This window comes from Echinops telfairi, unplaced genomic scaffold (assembly GCF_000313985.2).
Source record: "Echinops telfairi isolate 266 unplaced genomic scaffold, ASM31398v2 ScPeMD7_4;HRSCAF=17, whole genome shotgun sequence".
Lineage (NCBI taxonomy): Eukaryota > Metazoa > Chordata > Mammalia > Afrosoricida > Tenrecidae > Echinops > Echinops telfairi.
Genome location: NW_022103900.1, coordinates 52185780 through 52213391, shown reverse-complemented (window position 1 = coordinate 52213391; position 27612 = coordinate 52185780). Strand labels below are relative to the sequence as shown.

Here is a 27612-nt window from a genome sequence, read left to right as displayed (position 1 = left end):
GGGGGAACCGATTACAGGATCTACATATAACCTCCTCCCTGGGGGATGGACAACAGAAGAGTAGGTGAGGGGAGATGTCAGGCAGTGTAAGATATGACGAAATAATAATTTATAAATTATCAAGGGTTCTTGAGGGAGGGGAGAACAGGAGGATGGGGGAAAAATGAGGAGCTGATGCCAAGGGCTTAAGTGGAGAGCAGATATTTTGAGAATGATGAGGGCAATGAATGTACAAATGTGCTTTACACAATTGATGTATGTATGCATTGTGATAAGAGTTGTATGAGCCCCCAATAAAATAATTTTTTTTTAAAGGCACAATGTATATTTACCAAAGAAGATACAATGAATTCTTTGGTTACATCAACATTGAAAATCATTGTAACAACAAAAAGCTTAATTTTTTTAAAAAACAAGTAATATCTAGAGGAATGAAGAGAGGTCTAAAAGGCATGTTTGTTGCCATAGCAACAGAGATTCTATTCCTGCCCACTGAATTCAGATCCTGCTGACATTAATCAGAGATGTCCATTTGTGCCAAACTAATGCCATGCTACAGACGCTTGGGGTACACATTCTCAACAGAGCTGGGAGCTTTTCACATTCCAGAAGGGGATGAATTCACACTCTTCACTATGTGAAGTTCTTCCTCTAGTTTAAAAGCTACAGTCAGTGCCGAGTCACAGGCATCTTTAAAACCAGTAGTCATTCTCTGAAACAAACTGACAGGGTAGCTACTCAAGTGATCTGAAGCCCACCCCCACCCACCCCCACCCCACCCCCGCCGCCATGGCCACCCACGTGTACTCACCAGCACTGCCTTGAGGATTTTCACATATTTCACAATAAGGTAACACTGGATTATTGATGTAGGTGCAGAAACCACACTGCCAGCCCTCTCCAGGAAGGGCTGGGGTGGCAGGCTGGGCCTTGGCCTCTGGGGTACCTTTCATGAGGGGCGCTGTGATCTGCCTGGGCTGGAATGGCTTAGCCCCCTGGCCACCGCAGGAGTCCTCAACCACCACCCATTTCAATCTTTTGACGGCAGGTCCGCGATCACTTCCATATTCACTGGTAGACCGTGCGGCTGTTCTTTTAGGAGCCGGTCGCTCTTCAGCATATCTCTCGGGGAATGACCTTGAGTCATCACAGGAGGTCACTGACGGTCTTTTCTTCACTTTGGGCAAAAAAAATGATCGGATATCATGCTGTTTCTCTTTTTCGAACTAGAAAAAGCACATAGTTATGAAATTAAGAAGCCTTCTATTATGTACTTAGGAAATGAAGCAACTTAACAAAATATATTCATTAGTCATGTTCCTTTACCCTTCAAATACCTCTTTGGAAATGAACTCAGTGTCATGACTCTTCATGTATGAGTATCTAGAAAACACGGTTAATATAGCCAATACTTCCTAAAGCAATTACTATGCACCAAGAACTTTACATACATCATCTCATCAAATCCTCACACTTGCTCTGTGAGGCAGTGCTGCATTCACTCCCGTGTTTCAGATGAGGAAACAGAAGTGCTAGTGAGGAGGTGAGGTATGTTGGGGAGAGTACTTACATACTGAAAATATACATTACTTATAGACTATATGCTGTCAACGTGTGTCAGGGAAAGAAGCCAGCGGTACCTCTGAGTATTTCAAGGGCCTAGGAAAATATTTTCATGCCCCAGCTTCAGCAGAACCATCAGAAACTGAACTGCCTTCCTTTCCCAGGTCTTGCACGTTTTCCTGGGTGCAGTCTTACTACTATTCTATAGCTCATTTCAGTGGAAAGTATTTGAATTTTCCTTCTCTGTCAGGCCTTACACAGGTTTGGCTTCCATAGCTTTTACTGTAGCAATACAATGCAATAAAACCAGATCCATTTCATTGCCACTGAGCCCACCCTGCCTCATAGGGACCCCATGGGACAGAGTAGAACTGGCCTTGTGGGCTTCCTGGTGGCAAATCTCTGGGGAAGCCAATAGCCACACCCTTCTCCTGTGGAGTGTGGATGGTGGGTGTGAACTGCAGATTTTTTGGTTAGCGGGCAAGCTTAAACTTAAGCACGGAGATGTTATTCATATTAAAGTATTCTTTTGTCCTGGAAGCATTTTTCACAAAGGTATTAATTAAAACAGCTTCTTTAATGAAATTTTTTCCCTTCTTCTTCTCAAATGTGAGTTGGGTGAAAGTTACAGAGCAAACTGGTTTTTGATTCCACAACTTATACATATTGTGTTATGTTTGACTGCAGATGCCATACGGTAACAGCACTCTTCCTAAGGCTTTCTCATGCTTACCATTTCCCTTTGCCCATTGACACTCTCCCTTTTTGCCTTGAGTTTTATCTCTGGGAAGATGCAGCACAAACCCTTTTGATGTCATAGAACTGATGGTTCTCAGGCATGTGTGCATCCTGGGCCTCCTGTTTACCTCAGAGACCTGTCTAGTAGCTGGACGCTGAGTCATGGGGCAAGCTCAGTTCTAGGCATGAAGGGTGTCTGAGGGTCATGGTCCTGGGCATTCCACATGTCTCTGCCACATCACTAAACCTAGTCTTTCAAAACTTATTTTGAATTTTGTTCCACATTCTCCTCCATCTTACCAAGGACCTCCTACTGCGATCCCGTTCAGAGCAGCCACAACAGACACATTTGAACAATTATCTCGCTTTCAAGAAAAATTTCCTTTTTCTAAGAACTGCTACATCATTCTCTCAAGTCTTTCATCTTCTTGTCGCTGTGTAAACCTCAGTCTCATAATTAGGGGGAAAGGAGCACTTATCACATTTGGTTAGCAACCAGGGTAGGTAAATGACATGAACAGGAGTTAATTTTATAGCCATTGTGCTAGAAGCTGAATTAGGTAGAGGTTGAATGCACACTGTGCCAAATTACTTTTCCAAAGATAGTCATACCACTTTTCATCGTGTGTCACATGCTCCTCTTACAGTGACATTGAAATCCCTCTCCTTGGATCTAGGCGAATGCTTGTAATCACTTCAATCCAATGCAGCACAAGTGGTGAAGTTACAGGTAACAGGACTTCTACTTTCCCAGGTGCTTTGCCCCTCTCCTGGGAGTCTTGCTCTTAGAAGGTCAGAACACATGGAGAGATGAGGTACAAGTTCCAGTGGAAAGCCTGAGACAGGTTTCCAGGTGATAGCCAGCACCAACTGCTGGCACCAGTGAACCAGCCTTAAGGTATTCCAGCCCCAAACCTTCAATTTTCTGATTGAACCATGATAAGTTGCCCCCTGGTTGAAGAGACATCCACAAAAACGATGAAGAAGTGGTGCATGACTGTTTCTGTTTTAAGTCTCTAAGTTTGGGGTGATTTGTTCATTAGCAACCGACAACTAAGATAGGCACTGCGATACCTACTCTTCTCTTCCCTTATCTTGCTACTAAGCATTTCACATGTACAACGGTAGTGAAAAGTTAAGCTCTTTTGCATATTAAGGAAGCAGCAGGCCTGGGAGCAATGGCTGCAGAGCAGGCTTTCCTTGGAGAAGGGTCTCTGAACAGCGTTCAGAGGGCTGGCTGCACCGGCCAGGTGGAGCCTCTGCTCACCCCTGCTGGTGGGCTGGGGACACCCTGGCCTCTGGGCAGATGGGCAGGTTCAAAATATGTGAGATGAAGTCTCATCATGATCACTTCTCAGGAGTAGACTAGCAGTACACCTTCCTAGAGGGTTCCATTCTTCTGGCAGTCCATGCTATATTCAATATTCTTTGTCAATGTTGTAATCCCAAGGCATCTTCTTCAGTCTTCCTTATGCTTTGTCTAGCTTTTGAAAGAAGAAATTGGAAATATTTTGATTTAGGTCAGGTGCACCATGTATCCTCAAAGCAACAATTTTGTTTTATAACACTTTATAAAGAGGTTTTTTGCAATAATTTGTCGAGTGCAGTGCACCCTTGGACTTCATTGTTACTTTCAGGAGTATTGGCTGTAGATCCAAGTAAAATAAAATATTTTTCCCTGGGTCTGGATCCTGGATCTGGCTCATTGATCTGATTGATTGGACTTGAGCCAATGGCCTACCATACTGCCTGGTAATCCTGGTAGCAATCAGCAGCCTGCCACGTGACCTGTTGATCTTGGATTCATTTGCCTCTTCAGCCAAAAGCCTGTCCTGCAGAACCTGGATTCATCTTCCTCTAGTCGAGCGGTTCTCAACCTATGGGTCGCGACCCCCTTGGGGGGTCAGCCGAGTCTTTCAGAGTTCACCCAATTCATAACAGTAGCAAAATTACAATGATGAAGTAGCAACAAACATGAGGAACTGGATGAAGTAGCAACAAACATGAGGAACTGAATGAAAGGGTCACAGCATGAGGAAGGTTGAGAACCACTGCTCTAGTCTGTTTTTCTGCTGACCTTGGGTTCATCAGTTCTGGAAACGTCTCAAGTCCAGAGAAATCTCCAGCTTACCATGTATGTAATCCATGGACTTGAAACCCAACTGAATTTGAAGTGGATTTTTCTAATTATACATACGAGAGCCATTTTACACACACACACACACACACACACACACACATTTTACACACACACACCTCACACACACACACACACACACACACACACACACACACATACACACACCCCTACTGGCTTTGCTTCTGTAGAGAACCCAGTACATTCCTTCTTTACCGAACTATGAATTTCTGGAATTACAGTTTGATTTCTGTGGATATATCCTTTGTTCTCTGATTTTTCTCTTTTCCTGGCTGTGGGTACAATATTTTCTATGAATATTAACATAAGTATTTTTTGTTTTTAAGGTTTCTACAACTTAAAAAACATTGCCTCAATGTATCAAATTGAAAAAAATCATATCATTGTGAATGAGGGGGAGTGTGGAGTGAGGACCCATCTGTAGGTAACTGGACATCCCCTTACAGAAGAGTCGCGGGGACGAGACGAGCCAGTTAGAGTGCAGTATAGCACTGATGAAACATACAACTTTCTTCTAGTTCTTTACTGCTTCCTTCCCACCACTATCATGATCCCAATTCTACCTTACAAATCCAGCTAGACCAGAAGATGTACATTGATACAGACAGGAACTGGAAACACAGGGAATCCAGGGCAGATGAAACCTTCAGGACCAATAAGGAGAATAGTGATACCAGGAGGGTAAGGGTAAGGTGGGGGAACAAAGAGGAACCAATCACAATGATCTACATGTAACCCCCTCCCTGGGGGGCCGGACAACAGAAAAGTGGGTGAAGGGAGATATCGGTCAGTGTAAGACATGCAAAAATAATAACAATTTACAAATTATCAAGGGTTCATGAGGGAGGCAGGGAGGGGAGGAAGGGGGGAAAATGAGGAACTGATATCAAGGGCTCAAGTAGAAAGAAAATGTTTTGAGAATGATGAGGGTAACGAATGTACAAATGTGCTTGACACAATGGATATATGTGTGGATTGTGATAAGAGTTGTACAAGCCCCCAATAAAATGATTTAAAAACCAACCAACCAACAAACAAACAAAAATTTGCCTATTTCTTCTGTATCACTTTCTTAGCCTTCATGAATGCTTTGGCCCCTATTTTTCACTAGAGGCTTCCCTCAACGCTTGCTGGCCTTTTGCTGTTCATTCATATTTAAAAATAAGACCCCCTCCACTGCAAAACAAAACAAAACAAAACAAAAAGTTCATCAAAAGCTTATGGTGGCTCCATGTAGAGACCTCCCTCCCTACAGCAGCATCAGGGACTATTTTGTTCTCTGGTCTGTCTCCACTGGGAGTTTTCAATTTCCTGTGTCAAGGATAAAATACGGGCCACCAATGATCTGGAAGCTGAGCAGGTGAAGGGGAATTAGAGTTTGTCTCCACTTAATCTGCTTTACTCCTTGGTGTTTTACCTCTTCCCTCACATGGTTCTCTTTCTAGATAGGTTTTGAAAGCAATAATTATTCCTTTCTAGATATAGTTGTGAAGACATTTTTCATGTTTACTGAGGAGCAAAAAACAAACAAAAAAGCAAGCTGAGGTCAGCATAGCCATATATAGAAAATATATAATCATGGGTGACTAATATTGCATGATGTGTGTGTAAAATCAGAATCTTTTGATCCAGTCTATATTGGAAAGAATTTGGATTTTTTTAATACTAATCATTTTATTGGAGGCTTTTACATATCTGATAAAAACCCATAATACAATTCTATCAAGCATAATTGTATATAGATTTTGTGATTTTAAAGACATCGTAATTCTACTTTTCCATCAAAAAATTAAAACAATTTAATCTTGATTTTAAAAAGGAACAAAAAGCAACATGACCAACAAAACAAAAAAACTGGAAAAATAGTTCAAAACAGCTAACTTCTGGGCCTTGAGTCATCACAGCTCCCAGGAGATCTCTTAAATAAACGTATTTTTTTAAATTGGGTATATATATATATATAAAATATATATTTTACATATATTTATATATATATAAAATACTTCATTGGCTGATTCGAGATTTTCACACTACAATTTAGTGAAACTAACTACATTTTCAAATTTCTGCAAATTTCTTTGACTATTTCTGCAAGGTTGAGTGAAGAGTGGCCGTGACTGGTAGTGATCAGAAGTGGATGCATGCCTGTTACAGTGGGGGTTTACTCAGAGCATACTGCAGTAATCAGTGTAGGTGCTCTTTTGAAATCATATGCTATTTAGGGAACAATAAATCAAGACTTTGTCATGTAAAACCCAGAAAAGGAGAGGGTGAATGGAAAGATAATCATTTAATATAATTTCAAGAACCAAAAGTTGTAATAAGAGTATAATTTTAGAAAAAAAGGAAATGGCAAGATGAATCAGTAAATGGCTTTGGGTAATACCATGATGACTGGTGTCACAGGTAGTGAATGGTCTAACACAAATAAAGATTCCCTCTGAGGTAATCAACTAGAACCCCGACAGATATTATCAGTTATATTTTTTGATGGTACCGTCTAGGTAACTGGGCAGGAAGTTGGTTGATGAGAACTTTTTGACATTTCACAACTATGACTAATAGAAAACACGAGGGAAAATCTGACAATGACTAATGATAAACAAAGCTGTCTTAGAAGTAAAGCCAGAATGCTCTTTAGAAGCGAGGATGTCAAGACTTAGTTTCACATCCTCTGGTCGTGTTAAGAGGACATTATGCTCGGTTAAATCGAAGGCAACAAAAAGACCATGAAAGATATGGACTGACACAGTGGCTGCAGCAATGAGCTCAAACATAACAATGAGAGGATGTCATGTGCACAGGGTTACTATGCGTTGGAAACAACTTGATGGCAATGAACAAGGATAACTGTATCTGTTTCATGGGCACAGAGAGTGATTCGTGAATATGCGTTCTTAACTTGGGGTTGGTGGGTGGTCTTTATCAAGCCTGTGAAATCCCAAGTTAAGAACTCATGTCTATGAGAGATGTTGCCCATATCATGTCTACATTTTTTTAGGATGTAGTTCTATATTCTCTCCATATTCTCAAAGGTTAGTAACAGAGGAAATTAACCTCTGAGAAGATACTGATGAAAAATCAGTATCTAAAGACACAGAAATGAAATAAATATACTGGTAAATCAAAATGTTCATATATTAGTAAGATGCTTCTACTTATCTATCTTCCTTTAAATTATTTTTAAATAAAGTGAATACATCTTAGTAGAGTTGGTAATACTGCTCATCATACCTGGGGACTGGCTTCACCAATTAAAATGTTCAAAAAAAGTGGCATGGTGAGACCTCTTTTGGCTTCCCGACAGGCATGAGGCAGAGGTCACATATGCCTCCATGCTACATCTTTCTCTACCCATTCTGACACCAATCACATTCTATTTCTATTCTTGGTTCCATAATCCACTGCAATGGCCTCAGAGATAAAACTCACCATTATGAGGGCAATTCGGAGCAGTTAACAGATTACAAGTCAGAGTTAATAAACCGTAAGGATACAGTTATTGATCCACATCAGTGGCCTCTCAGCCATGTGGTCCATTTGCTTTTAACTTCCAGGGCCAGGAAGCCCACCTGTTGCTCTGGCTTACTCTCTCATAGTCCCCCACTGCTCCTCTACTCAGTCTCATGGTCTCCTTGCCTGGGCCTCTGGTCTTGACCTAGCTCTTTTGCTCTGTCTGACAGTCTCTATGCTGCATCCTCTGGTGGCTCTGGTAGTCTCAGTCCCCACCGCTTTAGAAAGAGATCTCAAACTTGCTCGACTTCCAATGGTCCTAGTATATGTCTTTGTGCTTCTGAGATGACTTTAATACACAGAAGAATGACTTTGATGAAGGTATATTTTATGTCTTTCCTTTGTTCCCCAAAGGAAACAAAGGGTTAGACTTGGTTCATACTCTCTACTAAGGTCAAGACTTAATCCTACTTTAATACTGTTTATTAGCATAGCAGAGAGCTCCCTCCAAAATGGGATTACAGCCATAGGCACAGGGTTTAGAACTGATAATATATCGTGTAAGGAATTATGGCTAGAAGGGCTATCTTAATTGGCTACATCTCAAAAGTTTAAGCAACAGGTGTTACCTTCATGACCGATCATGGAAGTCAAAATGGCTGCATAAGCAAATGTGGTGACCAAAGTTGATGGTGCCTGGCTGTGAGAAGATATAGCATCTGAGGTCTTAAAGGCTTGAAGTTAAACAAGTGGTCATATAGCAGGGAAACAACAAAACCCACATGGAAGAAGCACACCAGCCTGTGTGATCATGAGGTGCTGACAGGATCAAGTATCAGGCATCAGAAGAGCCCAAACAAACAATCATAGTGATGGAATGAGGCGGATTGGAGTGGAGACCCAAAGCCCATCTGTCGACAATTGGACCTCCCCTCACAGAGGGGTCACAAGGAAGGGACGAGCCAGTCAGGGTGCAGTACAGCACCAATGAAACACAACATTCCTCTAGTTCTTGAATGCTTCTTCCCCTTCACTATCATGAACCCAGTTCTACCTTACAAATCTGGCCAGACTGGAGCATATACACTAGTACAGATAAAAGCTCTTGACACACAACCCAGGACAAATAAACCCCTCAGGAACAGTAATAAAAGATTGGGGGAGAAGGGAGAAGAAAGGGGGAACCATTCGTAATGACCGATGTATAACACACACCCCCCGCAAGGGACCAACAATAGAAAGTAGGTGAAGGAAGACAGCAGACAATATAAGGTATGAAAATAATACTAATACTTTATAATTTATCAAGGGGTCATGAGAGTAGGAGGGTGGGGGAAGGAGGGGAAAAACTGGAGCTGATACCAAGGGCTTAAGTAGAAAGAAAATGTTTGGAAATGATGATGGCAACATATATACAAATGTGCTTGATACAATTGATGTATGGATTGTTATAAGAGCTGTAAGAGCCCTGAATAAAATGATTTATTAAAAAGTAAAGAAACAGGTATTAGGAAATCATTGGCATTATCAAGGGTTCATGAGGGAGGGGGGAGCGGGGAGGGAGGGGAAAAATGAGGAGCTGATGCCAGGGGCTTAAGTGGAGAGCAAATGTTTTGAGAATGATGAGGGCGATGAATGTACAAATGTGCTTTACACAATTGATGTATGTATGGCTTGTGATAAGAGTTGTATGAACTCCCAATAAAATGATAAAAAAGAAACCATTGATAAGCAAATGCTTTTCAAATAAATGCCTTAATTTTCTTAAAAATGTTAGATTTATCAGTAAAATGGCCTCAACCCATTGGCAACAATATGGTTTTGTTTCACCAAAAGTTACCAGAATCCTCCAATGACAACAGCCATACTGAAAGTAAAATATCCAGAGCAGCAATGTATGTTTACAACAACTAACATTGCTGACGTTATTGGCATTTGTTGATAGTCAAGGCATACAAGAAGACAAAAGACAAAGAATTTCATAGACCAGTAAAGGTTTTATAGTTAATAGTAAGAGAGCTAAAAAGCCTTTTGTCTTTCAAGACAACTTCTCTAAATTTTTAAATTTAGTAAAGACTCTAGAGTAATGCATTGACAAATATCCCAAGTCATCATGACCCTTAATTTAATGGACTACATATGTCAGATAACTTTCAATGCTTTAATAAATAAGAAACCCAAATGCAAGTATTTCTAAAGAAGAGGAATGATACGAACTTAAGTGTATTTTTTTAAATCACGAAGCATATTTGAGAAATAGTTAAGTCAACATTTCATATCATAAGAAATGTAGAGCTAGAAGAATATATTCCTTTCCTACATTATAGAGCTCACACTCAGGTAATGTACTGCTCCTCCTGTTCCTCCCACTTTTTGGTTCAATATTGCTTTTGGAGAACAAAAGAAAAATATTGCCTTTGATGAGAAGTACTGGGAATAAAGCCTGCAAAGTACTTAAGATGGCAAAATGTGTTTTTATCCAAAAGATTCAGGAAAAAAAAAAGTGCTTTTATCCAAAAGAGAGACATAATATATTTGCTGCTTTGTACCACGGTCAACAAACCCTGGTCTTTAGAGACAAATCACCTCAACATGATGACAGGATTAAAAGTCAGTTATCATAAACTGAAGGAGAGGAAAGGGAAATCGAGTAAAACTAATAAAAAACAATGAAGCACTTCCAGGCCTAGTGCTAGTCCAGTAATTTTTTCAGACTTTGCAAGGAATCCATTGCCATGTAGCTAAATAAAATTTTGACAATGATGTACTTTTAGACACAGCAAGTTTTCCTCTGCAGGCACAGAAACAAATAAAACAGCATGGTGGTTAAAAAAACAAAGTGGCAACAAAGAAAATGCCTTTCTTATTAAAGGTCTTTGGGAATTGTGGTCTCTTTCAACGGGACGATTAGAACTTCCAGTGAAGTGTTACATAATAGAATGTAGCTCACTGGCTATGACTCAGGATTAAACAAATTGACCAATTTCTAGTGGGCACCCAAGTTTCTCTTTTGTAAACTCAAGGAAGGTTTGAGCTTTCAAAAGCCTGTTGGACATCTGAATGGTTTGGAGGGACCACAAACTCAAGATGATCTAAATGAACCACTTCCCTTTGCCTGTAAGTCAATAATCTTCCCACCATGACGATATCTCTTGACTCTTCCCTGGTTATGTGCTGGTAACCTACAGTCGAAGCAATTTCTCAGGCTCTGAAATATCAATGAATAAATCCTTCTTTCTGGGGCAGGGAAAGAAGCCCTGAGAGAGATGAGAGGCAGACTATTTCTTCAGTATAAGCAGAAACTGGATGGGCGGGAGGGCAAAAATGACACAGTATTTTTTTCCAAGAACCCCTGTCTTTCTCCTTCCTATTCATTTCTACACAGACACTAGGAATACTGATGGAAAATGGAAATCTGGTCATGTCCTGGATCCACTTAAAAACCTCTGAGGGCATTAACTACACTGCTTCCAAGATACAGTCCCACTTCTTAGCGTAGCATGTGTGGCTCCTCCCTAACTGACCAGGTGTTTTCTCTCAGGCCTCACTTCTCATGCGCCCTATGCTCAATACCCCCATGGGCTTTGCATATCCAGAACATGGCCACCTCACTCTACTTTGGCTGTTTTTCTCGGACTGAAATAGCGCACTTCTTTTGAACACACCCTTCCCAATCCAGTCCCAATGTATCTTAATAGAAAAACTCCTGCACACTCCAGGCAGTGATTCTGTGCCTTGTCCTGGAGCATGGTTTCCATAGCTCCCCTCTCATGCATGATAATGCTGTGTTTACAATGGCCTGTCCCAACAGAAGAGTAACACCAAAAGAAGCTTAGCTGTTTTCTGGACTGTGGCAAGCTCAGAACCATAGTCTTTTTATGATGATTAATTTCGGTTTTATTAAGAAACAATTCTCATAAACTTCTTTCAAAGCATCCAAATTGCATGGTTTTTAAAAAGTATATTCAGAGCAGTGCATCCATCACCACTATTTAATTATAAAACATGTTCAACACTTCCCAAAAGAAACCCAGTACCCAATAAGCAGTCATTTCTCAATCCTCCTCCCTTTTTTCCACTCCATGGCAGCGGTTGACTAGTTTATGTCTCTACAGATTTTACCTATTGTGGACATAGGTGAAATCACACAGTATGAGGGTAATCTAAAAGTATTGATACTGGGTTCTGTGGGAAACAGGACTGGGGAGAGAGTGTAAGCTGACAAATTCTTTTTTTTTTAAATCATTATCAGTATCTTTATTTTTTTAAATCATTTTATTGGGGGTTCATACAATTCTTATCACAATCCATACATACATCCATTGTGTCAAGCACATATCTACATTATCTACATTTGTTGCCATCACCATTCTCAAAACATTTGCCTTCTCCTTAAGCCCTTAATATTGGCTACTCATTTCCCCCTTCCCTCCCCCATGAACCCTTCATAATTCATAAATTATTATTATTTTGTCATATGTTACACTGCCCGATGCTCCCCCCGCCCTCTTCTCTGCTGTCCATCCCCCAGGGAGGAGGCTATGCGTAGATTCTTGTAATCGGTTCCCCCTTTCTACCCCACATTCCCTCTACCCACCAGGCATTGCCACTCTCACCACTGGTCCTAAAGGAGTCATCTGTCTTGGCTTCCCTGTGTTTCCAGTTGCTATCTGCACCAGTGTACATCCTCTGGTCTAGCCAGATTTGTAAGGTAGAATTGGGATCATGATAGTGGTGGGGAGGAAGCATTTAAGAACTAAAGGAAAGTTATATGTTTCATCATTGCTATCCTGCACCCTGACTGGCTCGTCTCCTCCCCACAACCCTTCAGTAAGGGGGTGTCCAGTTGCCTACTGATGGGCTTTGAGTCTCTACTCATCACATTTACAATATGATTTTTTGTTCTTTGATGCTTGATACCTGATCCCTTTGACAGCTTGTCACACAGGCTGGTGTTTTTTGGGTTTTTTTTCATTACACAAATTAACCCATTTATTTCAGGCCATAGAGGTTTCGGATAGTGGAGCTTCTACTGGTCTTTCAATTCTTTCCGTCTTCTGATGGCAGACTTGACTGTGACGGCAGACGTGGTATTGTAGGTCCAGGCTCCACCAGCTGCTGTCTTCACGCAGAAACCGCAGTGCCAGATGCCCAGAGCGCGTCTCTTCATCTTGGTTTTGCCGCAGAAGGAGCAAGTGTACTTGGCATGTTGGCTGATTTCGGTTTTCTTCACCATTTTCCTGAGGGAGGCACTGTAACAGGTCCTGTATTTGCCCACGATCCCGACCTTCTGGGTGCGTTTGGCCATCTTGCTGCAAACTAGCCCTGAGCCAGAGAACGACAAATTCTTTATTGCCATATTTAAGAAGCCTGGGAGGCCAGGGTTCTGGGTGAGTCTCAATAACAATCTCATAATTAAGATTAATCACCACAATATCCTCTGATATTAATGCTACCTTAAAGTTACCTCTCAGAAGTACATAGTTGACTGCTATGAGGCCATCACCTGTATCTGTAGGGGCAGCCATTGCTCTCCCTGCTCAGGGGACAGTCACTAACTCTGACCTGCCACCAGCATTGGTGTTAGGTTACTCCTCCAATGAACTCAGGGATCTCTAGGGTTAGGGTACAGCCCACTTTGTTAATATGTGATTACCTGTAACTAGGGAACGTGCATGCCTGAGACCATATAAGTTGATGTGAGAATTTTTTTTTCCTTTCCTGGACCTGGTTTCTGATACCATGGAGGTGAGCATCCCAAAATTTTTGTCTTTCTTTCTTCCTTTCAACTACACAACTGTCCCTTAGGACCCATTAGGATGTGAGGCTAGTTCATATTCCAATTAAAACACCTGTTAAACATGATTCTCTGATTAGTGAAGAGTTTTAGACAGGTTCTATCAATAATGTATCAGTATTAGCCTTATTAGGCTGTCTTGGGGAAAAAAAAGGTTACTTTTGTGAAAACACACATATGCACACAAATTCTGAGATGAGGGCTAAAATAAAATTAAAAATTAAGTAGACATCATCCCAAATTATTAAAGCTGTCAACAAGTTTATGAGAATGCTACATCAGCTTTAGGGTGGCTCAAGCATTTAAGGAAGGCTGGGAAGACTTAAAAGACTAATTAATTCAAGGCTGAGATGCCAGCTCAGAAGGTCCAAAGGGGGTAATCTTGATAATTTTCTCAAAGAATATAGGATGATCACAGGGGTCATCTTTGGCTAGGTTCTCTAAAGAAGCAAAGTCAGTACACTTAAGAGGGAGAAGGCTTATGGGGGGAAAAAATCCATTCATCTCTCCCCCCCACCCCCAAACATTTTGAAGCCCCATTATATGTATAACAATTTATCTAGGCAGTAGATCATGTGGTTGTAGAGGCTGGCAAGTTCCCTTCATGGATCAGATGTCAGGTTGGAGGCTTCTCTTGCCTCATGTAGCTATAGGAGCTAATGAAGCCAAGATTAGCACACAGCAGGCTGTTAGCTATATAGGTGAATGAATCTACATCAATAGGTAAGATGGTCAGTTGCTGATTCATAGGCTGCAGAGGTTAATGATTCTCAGGATTGGTAGGCTGATGGCTGAGGTATAAAGAACCAGAAGTTGGATGATATTGAGCCAGATGTGTACAATCCAGATCCAGTAAAAGGCAAGAGAGCTTTGTCATTTTCTAGATCATTTTCTAGATCAGAGCTACTGATAACAGATCTCCTCCTGGGGGATGACTTATTACACTGAGAATCATGGCCTGCCTAGTGTGCCATCACCTCAACCAACAGAGGGACCTATTTTGAAGAAGTTTTAAGAGAATGGAAAACTGCAATGGTGAGAAAAAGGCCAGGAAAACTGTTCTAAGGAATTTCTTCTACACATGACAATGTATCTGTTCATTCATCAAGGGTAGCAAGGGATACCTTTTGAGAATTTTCCTGGGAAACCTTGTCCATTCAGCCTACAGCATCAATCCTGAGCCTTCAGATTTCTTTTTGTTCCCAAAATTGAAGGAACAATGAAAAGGAACACAGTTGGAATCCCTCAAGGATGCCCGTCATTTTGATGTGGTATAAATTAGGGAGGGAAGGGTTAGAGAGATAGAAACATCACCTTCAGAAATGTATAAACCTAGATGTTGACAAACAATAGCTTTATACTTTGATATTTTTGTTTAATTTGGATTTCTATTATTTTGTATCAGTGCTTTAGAGCTGCCCTTGTATATGGCCTGTAGAATCTGACTTCGTTCACAAACTAATGATTTTAAGCTTCATCCATGTTGAAGCGTTATCAGTACCTCACTCCTCTTTATAGCTGATTAATATTCCATTGAAAGGCTCTACCATGATTCTTTAATTCATTTATCAGTTGATTAATATTTTGGGTTCATTATTATGAATTATACTGGTATGAGCATGTTTTTTCAACTGTCTACATGTGGAGCTACTATAACACATCATAAATATAGTTGATATTTTTTTTAATAGTTAATCTTTTGAGGAGCTGCCAGACAGTTTTCTCCAGTGGTTGTGCTGTTTTACATTCCCACCAGAAATGTTGGGCTGCTATCCACAAGGTTAGCAGTTTGAAACCACAGTTGGCCCCTGGCATCATTTTGGTATTTTATCGAGTTTCTCCTTAGTCTCTTCCCTCAGATATAATCAATTTGATTTCTGTATATTCCACCTGGAGAAGTCCATGTGTATGGTCATTGTTTGTGTTTTCGAAAAGGGTATTGGTGTTGAAGAAGTCGTTGGTCTTGCAAAAGCCTAATCATCTCTGCGGGAGAAGATGAGGTATTCTACTCCCAGAAAGAGTTATAGTCTTGGAAACCATCGCGGGCAGTTCTACCTTGTCCTGTAGGGTTGCCATGAGTCAGAACGGACTTGTTTGATCTTGGGGTATGTGTGAAGTAGTAATTCATTGTGATTTTGATTTACTTTTCATATAACTAACTTTCTCCCTTGGAGCAGCTGGTTGATTTGAACTGTTGACCATGCAGTTAGCAATCCAATTCATAACCCATTATGCTTCTCTTTTCATATCTCTCTCACTCCACTGAGTTGATTCCCACTTATAGTAGCCCTATATAGCAGGGGAGAGTTGCTCCAGTGGGTTTCCAAGATTGTAACTCCTTATGGGAGTAGAAAGTCTTGTCTTTCTCCATAAATGTTTACATAATAAGTGATTTTTTACTGTCCTGCATGTCATACATAGCATAGCCTAGAAACACTGGCTAAATGGAATTGAAGTGCTTCAGGGTTCTATTTATTGCATAAACATGTGTTGATGACCCACTATGTGTTAACTCTAGGACTTTGGGCTGGCTCAAAACAGTTCAGTAAATACTGGATGAGTAATCGCTGTTGTAAATGATGGCTTCATACCCACTGGATAGCAACCAAACCTGTTGCTGATTGTATTTTGACCCAAGTAGAAAACAATCCATTATGACCCACTGAGAGATGTGAGATAACCACACTGCTTTGATAAGGTGTGGTACTCCTGAGTACTGATAGTAATCCAGTCTTCTGTATCAAGAAGAAGGGTCCTGGCAGACTTCTGAAGGGCAGCAGTAGTAGCAACAAAGTCAAAGCAGTGTGACTGCCTACCATCTCATCAGGTCTTCTGTCATTAGTGTTCATAGCAAATCTGTCCTTGGGATGTTCTCAAAATGCAGATAGAATAGAGGCAGGGTTGTATTTTGGCTCTTGTGGACTAGTTTTAATTTTCTTCAACTTCAATTTGAACTTCCTTATGGGCAACTGATGATCTGTTCCAGTTGGCCCCTGGCATCATTTTGGTATTTTGTTGAGTTCCTCCTTGGTCTCTTCCCTCAGATGTAATCAATTTGATTTCTGTATATTCCACCTGGAGAAGTCCATGTGTATGGTCGTTGTTTGTGTTTTTGAAAAGGGTATTGGTATTGAAGAAGTCATTGGTCTTGCAAAATCCTATCATAAAATCTCTGTCTTCATTTCTATCACCAAGGCTAGAGTTTCCAACTACTCTTTCTTCTTCTTTGTTTCCAATAGCCAATTATTACCAATGCATCTTGATGGCAGGTTTGACCAATATCAGACCAAAGATGGTAAAATTCATCAATTTCTTTTTCATTAGCTTTCGGGCTTGATGAATAAAGATAGAATTATCTTATCACACACAGCACTGTATTTCTAGATAGAACTTGAAATGTCCTTTTTGATGATGAATGCCACGGCACACCTCGATTGTTTCGTTCCTGGCAGAGTAAACCATGATGGTCTGATTCAAAATGGCCAATGTCAGTCCATTCTAGCTCACTAATGCTCAAGATGTCAATCTTTATGTGGTCTACTTCATTTTTTCACAGTTTCCATTTTTTTGCTAGATTCATATTGCATACAGTCTAAGTTCCAATTATTAATAGATGTTTTCGGTTGTTTCTTCTAATTTTGAGGCATGTCCTATTAGTAAATAATGTCCTGAAAACTTACTCTGTTCATATCATTATGAGAAGGCAGCTTTTCCTCTGTCTTATTTTGAGTGCCTTTTGACCAGAGGGGCTCGTCTTCTGGCATTATCTCTGACAATGTTCTGCTGCTATTCATAAGGTTTTCAGGGGCGAATTCCTCAGAAGCCCATTCTTTCTTCATACTGCGTTCTTAGTGTGGAAGCTCTGCTGAAAACTGTTTACCTTGGGTGACCTTGCTGATATTTGAAATACCAGTGGCATAGCTTCCAGTATTATAGCAACGTGCAAGCCAATACAAATTGGCAGACAAGTGGCGTAAAAGATCTCTTTAAAGTGTTAAAAAGCAAAGATGTCACTTTGAAGACTGCAATGTACCTCACCGATGCCATCATAATTTCCATCATCTCATGTGTATGTGAAATCTGGACAAAGAATAAGGAAGATTGAAGAACTGGTACTTTAGAGTTACGGTGTTGGGAAAGAATATTAAATAAACAGATAAACAAATGCAACAGAATGAAGAGAATAAATCCTTAGAAGAGAGGGTGGTGGTTAGACTGCCTCACATACCTTGGACACATGATCAGGATAGACCAGTCCCTGCAAAAAGCTATCATCCTTGATCAAGAAGGGGGTCAGTGAAAAAGACGAAGACCCACAACAAGATAGATTGGCATAGGGGTTGCATCAATGGGCTCGAACATCGCAAGAAGGTGAGGATGGTGCAGGACTGGGGAGTGTTCAGTACTGTGGCACATAGGGTTTGCTATGAGTCGAACAAACTCAAGCTCCAAACTCACTGCCATCGAGTCAATGCCGACTCATAGTAAGTGTCCATGGGAGCAGAAAGCCCAGTCTTTCTCCCACAGAACTGCTGGTGGTTCTGAACTGCCGACCATCTGGATTGCAGCCCAACACTTAAGCATACTACCACCAGGGATCAACTCATAGAACCCAATTTAGTAAAAATCCACATGCGTGACTTACTTGCCCAGTAACCAATGTGCTAAAAATCAATTTATTTTGATCCTTATTCACTGAAGATCAATTAGTAAAGTTTATTAAATTCATTGGTTTTCTGAAAGTCTTTTACCAAGTTCACATTTTCAATGTGATAGTTTGGGAAGGTCACGATTAAGAGGCACTTGGGATCTAGGGTGCTCGTGATGCCTGGCTCTCTTCCTTTGTCAGGTTGTCCCTTTTTTTTTGGCTCTTTAGGCTTTGTCTTTACTCCAAGGTTTGATCTTCCTTTAGCCTCACAGTCTCCCCTTCTCAGGGCTGAGAGTACTGACTAACACACAGTGCATTCTTCCTACAGGGGAAGGGCCTTCCTCTCTGCCCTATTTCCCACCACCTGTAACAAACAGCAGGGAGCGGGACACAGATAAAATAAACTGGCCTGAAAATGCGGACACTCTAGAAACATTCATGAGCTGTTAAAAATCATTCAAGAAGAACTGTTATAAAACACTTTAGTGAAAGATGCTTTTTTTTTTTTTTTCATTTAGTTCAACAAGCCTTTGACAACAATTGGTAAGTTTGATTAGTTTGAGAAGCTTATTTGACAAAATTGGAACTATCCTAAAAATGACAAATTGTAGGATAAATTTTTTTCAAAAGCTTTTGTATATATTTAGAAAAAAAACCAGTATAAACCAAAAATTCCTACAAAAAATAATGAAACTTTGTCAACATTCAGGAGAAAAATATGTTCTTTAGTAGACTAAATTTCTTAGAATCTCCCAACAAATTGGACATTTCTTCAAATACATGAAGCTGGTAGTATAACTGTAGAGTATGAAAAAGAGGGGGTATTAACCCAAAGTCATTCAAAGCACATTTCCCATCTGGTCATAAAAGACATGGCAAAGCAGTCTGTATATGAAGACTCCTGCTTACACAATATGTATGTGTATGCATCTGGATATGCATCAAAAAACTGCAAGATGCACAACACTATGAAAGGTACAGACCTAACTCAGGGAAACAAAGTTTTGCAAAGGTGTTTTGAAAATTGGCTCAATACAGATAATTTTTTCCCTTCAGATAAACTTTTAAAAGCAATAAGCCAGTATATAAGTACGGAGCTGTGTTTCAGATTCTTAATATCCATCTTAGTAAGAAACCCCCCCAAAACAAAACAAAACAAAAAACCAAACCAAAAAAAGAAAAAAAGAAACCCAAGCACAGGTTGAGGTACATTTGAAGAATTTTAGAGAAAGAAAAGCTACACCTCAGTCTTAGTGACAAATACTTAGAACATCTATTGAATTTTTTGTAGGGTAAAATATAATAAACACTGCCAAGATGAAAAGACTTTTGAATTAAAAGTAAATTGCTTACAAATAATCCTTCTATTTTAAAACTAATATTTGACAGAATGGAATTGTAGTATCCTAGAAACATTTTACTAGCATTCTAAAATAAAATATATTAAAATGTTAATAAGATTCCACATAAACAGCTTATGTTTTCAAGGAAGTAAACTTTACATTAATGTTTTAATTTTGTATTATGACAAAAAGTATAGGCTTTCATTTTATTCCTATAACTTTTGATCATTTTTCAATAAAGTTAATTTTCAGTTAAAATTAACTAAAGCTCTTATGCCATAATGCCCCAAAGGGCTAGGAAAAAAGCACATGGTTTGAAGGGCTGTAAGCTCCTCTATCATTTTATTTTTCTCTCGGCTTATATAAGACCTCTAACTAGCACTTGTGAGGAAAGGAGGTTTAAAAACAAAATGGTATAGAGAATTTAGCATACATCTATACACTCAACAGTGAAAATTTACAAGCAAAATTATTGTAATATTAACTTGATTCTATTAAAAATAAATAAAACTTAAAAAGTAAAACATTTTATGAATGATATTCTATTTTGATATGATATTCTATTTTCACTCTGCCCTAATTCCATTTTACTCCTCTCCCAGAAGCAACCTACCATGTAAACCCGAGTATAAGCCGACCTGAATATCAGCCGAAGCACCTAATTTGACCACAAAAACTGCATTAAAAAATATGCTGAAAAACTCGGCATATACACGAGTATATACGGTATATTGATCTGGTCACATTGGTGGATATAAATCTAATTTATTCATGTTAACTTCTAAATAGTATCTTATAGCAAATTTTCTATTCTCTTTGATAGACATTTTGGTTGTTTCCAATTTTTTGCTTTCAGATATGATGCAATAAACATCCTTGTGTATACATCCTTACACAAGAAATACATCCCTATCAATGAAATGGTTAGATGTCACATTCAACTTTACTAGATATTGCCTAATTGTGCTCAAGTAGATGAGAAAAAGAAAACATGTTTATATTTGTATAGATAGTTAGACCAGGTAAGAAGGGTCTGTGTATGGCAGCTTGGGTCATCTGTACACCACACACGAGACAACCTTGCTGGCTGAAAACAAGGGTGACTGAGGCTCTTGCTGATGAAGATCAAGGATTGCTGCCTTCAGTATGGATTTCGACTCAATGTAATGAAGAAACTGGGCCAACAGGTAACATCATGACAAATGGAGAAGAGGATTTTGTCTTGCTTGGATCTACAAGCAATGCTCATGGAAGCAGCAGTCAAGAGACCAAAAGAGATGCTCTGTTGGGTAAATCTGCTACACAAGACTTTTTTAGAGTATTGAAAAGCAAGAATGTTACTTTGAGGTACCTGACCCAAGCCATGGTATTTTTCATTGCCTCATTCGCATGTGAAAGTTGGACATTGAATAAGGAAGACTGAAGAAGAATTGCATTTGAATTGTGATGCTGGAGAAGAATATTAAAAGTACCATGGACTGCTAAAAGGACAAACAAATCTGTCTTGGGCGAAGTATGACTAAAGTGCCCCTTAGAGGCAAAGATGGCAAGACTTCGTCTTAAATACTTTGGACATGTTGTCAGGAGAGATAAGTCCCTAGACAAGGATATCAGGCTTGGTATAAAGTGGATGGGCAGCAAAAAAGATGAACGCCCTTAAGGAGCTGGATTGACACAGTGGCTGCAATAACGGGCTCAAGTGTGGGAAGGATTATAAGGACGAAGCAGGACTGTGTGGGGTTTTGTGCTATTGTGCATATGGGTCAGAGCTGACTCTATGGTACCTAACAACAACAACAAAGGGCGTTGTGGTACTGGATTTGAATGGTAGGTATCAATCTGACCTCATTCACTAGGGGTAAGGTTTTGGGAATAGGTCACTCAGAGGATGTCAAAGGATCAAATCACAGATTTAAGTTCTTGATATACTTTGGACATTGCAATGCAAATACCTTTATTGAATCTTATTCAAGGCATATTTCATAAAACAATTTAAAAATTTTGTCATCTAGTCAAGGATCTCAACCTTTTTCTTTATGGGTTGTATATTTTGTGGTAAATTGAATACACTGTTCATAAAAATGGTTTCTCATACATCCTTCAGAAAGTTGGATCCTAGTCAACTTGTTTACGAGCCAAAGAGAGAACCAAGATAGAACTCTGTTGGGAGAAAGGAGCAGGGTTGTGGCCCACATCAGTGTTATCGTCTAATTTTAAGACATTTCCAGGCTGTATGCAGTCTCTCTTCAGGCGCATGAATAATTGAGAGTTGCTATTTAAAACAAAAGCCCATAAAGGTATAGTCTCCAGATAGTTTAAAAAGAAGAAGAAGAAGAGAATTGGTCACATAACTTACATGAGTGAACAAAACTTCATTCCTGAGCTCTTCAGAACTTTCATTCGGAGTCCAAGCTTTCGCAAACTGCAGGAAATCCCACTTTTCCTTATCACCGTTTTCAGCCTGAAGTTGTTCCTTCCTGCCATTTAATGTGGTCCCTGTCACCTGAGCCTGTAAAATAGCATATGAATTTTACATTGTCATTTTAACTGGTGACATTTACTACATAGTAACTGGATTTTACATTTCTGTGACAGGCTACCATAAAGAAAATCTTACTATTTCAACCCTTTATGGGCTTTAGTAATACGATCATTCAAAATCACAACCCAAGTACCTAGCCAATGATTCCTATGTTTAATATGAACAAAGGTCAAGCTAGAGAAGTTATGCTAAACCTTTACTCTATTATATATATACTTTGAAATGTAACCTTTGCATGACTGGCCATTTTGACTACCTATCCTGTGCTTGAAAACCAGCCTCTACTCCTCATTCAAGTGCCCTCAAAATTGTGGGGGAAACATAACGGGCAGAACAAGGGGCATCCTTCCTATCTTGTCTAGGGTCGAGGTACAGGTTCTCTGGCAAAAATTAGTTAGGAACCGAAGAAGCATTCTGAAAGAATGTTCATTCTCACATAAAAGAAAGGACATGGGGCTTGAAAGCATTATATTTCTTGATAGCTGACCTTATAATTCTAAAAGGGTAAAAGGAGGATTTGGGATGTATGTTAATTCATTACCCATTCTTATTGTTCCTATTACAGAGGACAGAGGATAGAGTACCACCAATTGAGGCTTTTTCTGAACTTGATCTTTACTATCATTATCTTCAGATAATTAAGTATTATTTCTTTGAGAACACTAACTCTCGGCCTCTTAACTCTTGAAAGCTATGGGTCACAATGAGTAAGTTGGTAACTTGATTTAAATTCCAGCTTTACCTTACGATTCAACATCCCCCACATCAGGGTGTCTAGAGTCCCATTTGCAATAAGGTAATGAATATTCACGGAACTGCACTGTCCAATTCGATGAGCGCGGTCTTCTGCTTGCTTTATATGTCCAGGATCCCAGTACAACTCAGCAAATACAACATGAGTTGCAGCAGTAAATGTTAAACCCTAAACAAAATAAACCAAAGAAATGGAGATGTAAATAAACTGAGAACGCAATAGAGCATCATAAATACATTAGCTGGGTGAGAGAATTCAGGAAGACTTGAAAACAATTCAGTCTATCATTCTAGGCCAAATTAAGAAAAAATTAATTCATGGAAGGCAAGTGAAGTAGACTACTTGCAAAATAGTCAGGTGAACTATACAAACTCATCTGACAAGTATTTCAAGATTTCAAAAGTTACCTTGATGGAGCTATAGGAACAAAATCCCTTTATCCCCTACTAGAGAGGGCTCACATTACACTTGAAAATCTAATAAAACACATGATAAACTAGAATAAAATGTCTAATACATGGTATCCATAGCAACTAGGCAGATAGCTTTGACATACTCTATTCATCTAATTTGTATGACTGTGCTACAAAGAAAGAAAATTATATCTTCAGTCAGGTTTTCTTGCTATGAAATTCTCATGATGCACCCTGAAGACTCTCAAGTGTACTGATTTATATCTCAATATATCTCTAGTGTAGTTGTAAACTGTTTGTAGAACTGCATAATGCGATAATGTGACATTAAAAATACTAAGTCTTATTTTATAATCAATGTATGAAATTCTGGATATTGCCTCAAATTAAAACTACCAGGAAATATGTGACTTTAAGGCTAGAAATCGGAGTGACTTATAAACCATGCTTATGCTATTGTAACACAGTAGTTCATGATGCTAGCTGGTTGATAGAAATACCCACCATCCCCTGAGAGGATGTTGTTGACATGCACAGGAACTTCTGTGAGTGGCTTTTGTGATGACTGTGCTAGTTTGATATGCACTGCTGTTGTTAACATAAAATGTTTTCATATCATCTAACAATGTCATACTAGCATTCATTAAATGGAGGTACTATTGCTCAAGCTGGAAAATACACTGAAAATCAGTTACTTTGGGACAGAAATAAGATGTAATAAAACGATGGCGATAATCAAACCACCACCACATTAAACTGTGTTGCAATTTGTGGGAGGTAGCTCCATGAAGTATTTGAGATAATGCTGGCAAAATGAGATATATTTACGCAGTTCAGTTGTAAGTGGGCTGTACACATCCTATGCCAACTCAAGAGCAGAAAGCGAGCGTGCTGACATGATCAAGCCATTCCAAGAGCTGCTAAATAACAATGAGACACTTAGCTTAGCAAGAACAATGCCTTTTCTGTTTTCCTTTATTGCTATAAAAACATTATAGTCTTCAGGTGTAGGAGTTTTGAATTTTACTTAAGTTTAAAAAGTATGTGAAAGGGTTCAAGTTCATACACACATGGTTTTATTCCAAACAAAATATGCTGAAACCTGTCTGTGTGATTAGTGTCTGGCTGCAGACAAGTTTTCTCAGTAATACTTGTCTCAGTCTCTTAAGGTGCTTTCAGTGGCTTTCGAGGAGATCCAAGGGGTTATTTTACGTCAAGGGCAAGAGTTCAGTTCAGAAGTTTATGGTTACTGTTATTGGGAATCTCAAACAGGCATATATATATATATTGTGACAAGCACAGGATGATTACAGGGTCCTATTAGGAAGAAGTCTTAAAATGAAAACCGAGCTGCAATGATGAGAAAAAGACCAGGAAAGTTGCCCTGAGGGATTTTTCTCTATTATGACAATGCACCCACCCTGCTCATTCTTTGAGAGTACCTTATGCAACAACAATTCCTTTGAGAAACCTTACTACATCCATCTATAGCCCTGATCTTGCTCCTTTAGACTTCTTTTTGTTCCCCCAAACTCAAATGATATTAAAAGGGAACACAGTTTGTCTGCCTTTAGGATGCCAAAACCGTCATTTTGAAGTGGTGTAAAAATATCAAAGAGCATGAGGTTGACTAAGTCCTCTTGGAAGAAGCACACCAGCTTTTGTGATCCAAGGATTATAAATAATAAAATCCAAATCTGAAGGCGGGAATGGTATCAGACTTTTGGTTTGCAAAAGTCTATGGATTACAGTGGAAGCCAAAACTCATTTGCAGGGCCCACACATGGACTAAGCCAGTGAGTTCCCTCTGACCATTGTGGAGGGATGCGAATAGCCCTGTAATCAGAGAACATTGTAAAGTCCATTATGGCAGATGTAGTTGGGTTAAAATGTAATAACATCATTTGATCTCCCCTTTGACTCATTTAAAAGTTGTTTCAGTTAAAAAAGAAAAAAGGGAAAAAATGTGGATTAAACTTCTGGTGAATTTCCTCTGACCACAGACTAGGGATGTGAATAGTCTTACTATCATGCACAAGGCTTTGGAAAGTGGATTACTGAATATGCAATTAGTTTAGAATTTAATGTCATATCATCCCTTTTGGCCCATTTTATTAAAATTCATTTTATTGGGGGCTCATACAGCTCATCACAATCCATACATCCATCCACTGTGACAAGCATATTTGTATATTTACTGCCATCATCATTTTCAAAACATTTTCTTTCTACTTGAGCCCTAAGTATCAACTCTTCATCCTTACCTCCCTCTCCCATGAACCCTTGATAATTTATAAACTTATAAATTATTTTTTTCTTCATGTCTTACACTGACCGATGTCTCCCTTCACCCATTTTTCTTTTGTCTATCCCCCAGGGAGGGGGTTATATGTAGATCATTGTGATCAGTTCTCCCTTTCTTTCTCCCCCCACCTTCCCCTTCTGGTATCTTTACTCTCATTATTGGTCCTGAGGGGTTTCTCTGTCCTGGGTTCCCTGTGTTTCCCGCTCTTCTTTGTATCCTTGTGCATGCTCTGGTCTAGCTGGATTTCTAAGGTAGAATTGGGATCCTGATATTGGGAGGGGGTGGGTAAGCATTAAAGAACTAGAGCAAAGTAGTATGTTTAATCGGGGCTATACTACACCCTGACTGGCTCGCCTCTTCCGTGTGACCCTTCTTTAAGGAGATGTCCAACTGTTGACAGATGGACTTTGGGTCTCCACTCTGCATTCCCCCTCATTCATATTGATATGATTTTTTGTTCTGGGTCTTTGATGCCTGATATTTGATCCCTTCGACACCTCTTGGTCACACAGGCTGGTGTGCTTCTTTCATGTTGGCTTTGTTGCTTCTGACCGAGATGGTAATTTGTTTACCTTCAAGCCTTTAAGACCCCAGGTGCTATATCTTTTGATAGCCCGGTACCATCAGCTTTCTTCACCACATTTGCTATGCACCTATTTTGTCTTCAGTGATATTGTCGGGAAGGTGAGCATCACAGAATGCAGGGTTATTAGAACAAAGTTTTCTTGAATTAAGGGAGTACTTCAGTAGAGGCTCAATGTCTTTTGACTCATTTTTAATTTGTTCTAGTTTTTAATACTTCCTGCTTTCTTTCCAATTGAGGTTTTTCTATTTTATTTCTTGCTGTTAGCTTTTTTCATTTTAGAATGGTTTCCTGTATATGAAATCCAGGATAGGTAAATCTATAGTGACAGTAACTGCACTAATGATTCTTTCGGGTAAAGGAGGGGAGTTTGGGAGGAGATGGAAAGCTAATAACAATGAGTAGAAGAATGAAGAAATGTTCTAAAACTGATTGTGGTGTTGATTGTACACTCTTCTCAATATGGCTGAACTACTGAATTGTATGGTTTGTGAATTATATGGCAATAAAACTATTTAAACAAATTGAAGAGTATCTAATTTTTCAAGTAAGGGTTGGAGAGATGGAAATTTCCCCTTCAGAAATGTGTAGACCTAGGTGGGGGATATGTTGTGAAACAATAGCTTCCAAACAAATATTTTGATATTTTTGTTTAATAGAGATTTCTATGATTTTGCAGCAAAACTTTTTGACTTATACCTGTACAAGGCCTGCAGTTATTACAGTCTTGACTAAAATCAGAGTATCCTATACATGCTTAATTTTCAAAGATCTTTTATTAGGGCACTCTCAGATTTTCCTTAAAGAGAAAGATGAAGCTTTCTATTTCCTTCTTTTAAAAATCATTTTATTGGGGACTCATGTAACTCTTATCACAATCCATACATCCATCCATTGTGTCAAGCACATTTGTACATTTGTTGCCATCATCATGCTCAAAACATTTGCTTTCTGTTTGAGCCCTTGATACTATCTCCTCGTTTTCCCTCTCCCTCTCTGTTCCTCCCTCCCTCATGAACCCTTGATAATTTATAAATTATCATTTTGTCATATCTTAACACTGTACGACATCTCCCTTCACCCATTTTTCTGTTGTCTATCCTGCAGGGAGGAGGTTATATGTAGATCCTTGTGACCGGTTACCCCTTTCCACACCACCTCCCTCCACGAAGCTTTCTATTTCTGTAAAGACTTACAGTCTTGGAAACTCACAGTTCTACTCTGTCTTATAGGGTGGCTATGAGTCAGAGTTGGTGTGTCAGACAGGGTTCTCTAGAGAGATAAAACCAAATTGCTGATAATTTAATATATTTAT

The 27612-nt window shown here is 39.4% G+C and overlaps 2 protein-coding genes across 2 annotated transcripts in view; both read right to left on the bottom strand.

Moving 5' to 3' along the window:
* Positions 1-27612, bottom strand: part of ZRANB3 (zinc finger RANBP2-type containing 3) — a 259543-nt gene that overhangs the window by 38849 nt on the left and 193082 nt on the right. Inside the window, exons 11-13 of the mRNA XM_030887987.2 lie at positions 22985-23164; positions 22057-22209; positions 812-1226 (exon numbers count right to left, since the gene is read on the bottom strand). Coding sequence (XP_030743847.1) covers positions 812-1226; positions 22057-22209; positions 22985-23164 — 748 coding nt within the window. The remainder of the gene's footprint in view (positions 1-811; positions 1227-22056; positions 22210-22984; positions 23165-27612) is intronic.
* On the bottom strand, positions 12942-13220 carry LOC105978736 (60S ribosomal protein L37a-like). Its single transcript, XM_013004988.1, has one exon. It carries the CDS (start codon positions 13218-13220, stop codon positions 12942-12944), a length of 279 nt encoding a protein of 92 aa, XP_012860442.1.

What these genes read in the sequence shown, in the direction of transcription:
- LOC105978736 (XM_013004988.1), bottom strand. Translation starts at nt 13,220, where the DNA reads ATGGCCAAACGCACCCAGAAGGTCGGGATCGTGGGCAAATACAGGACC.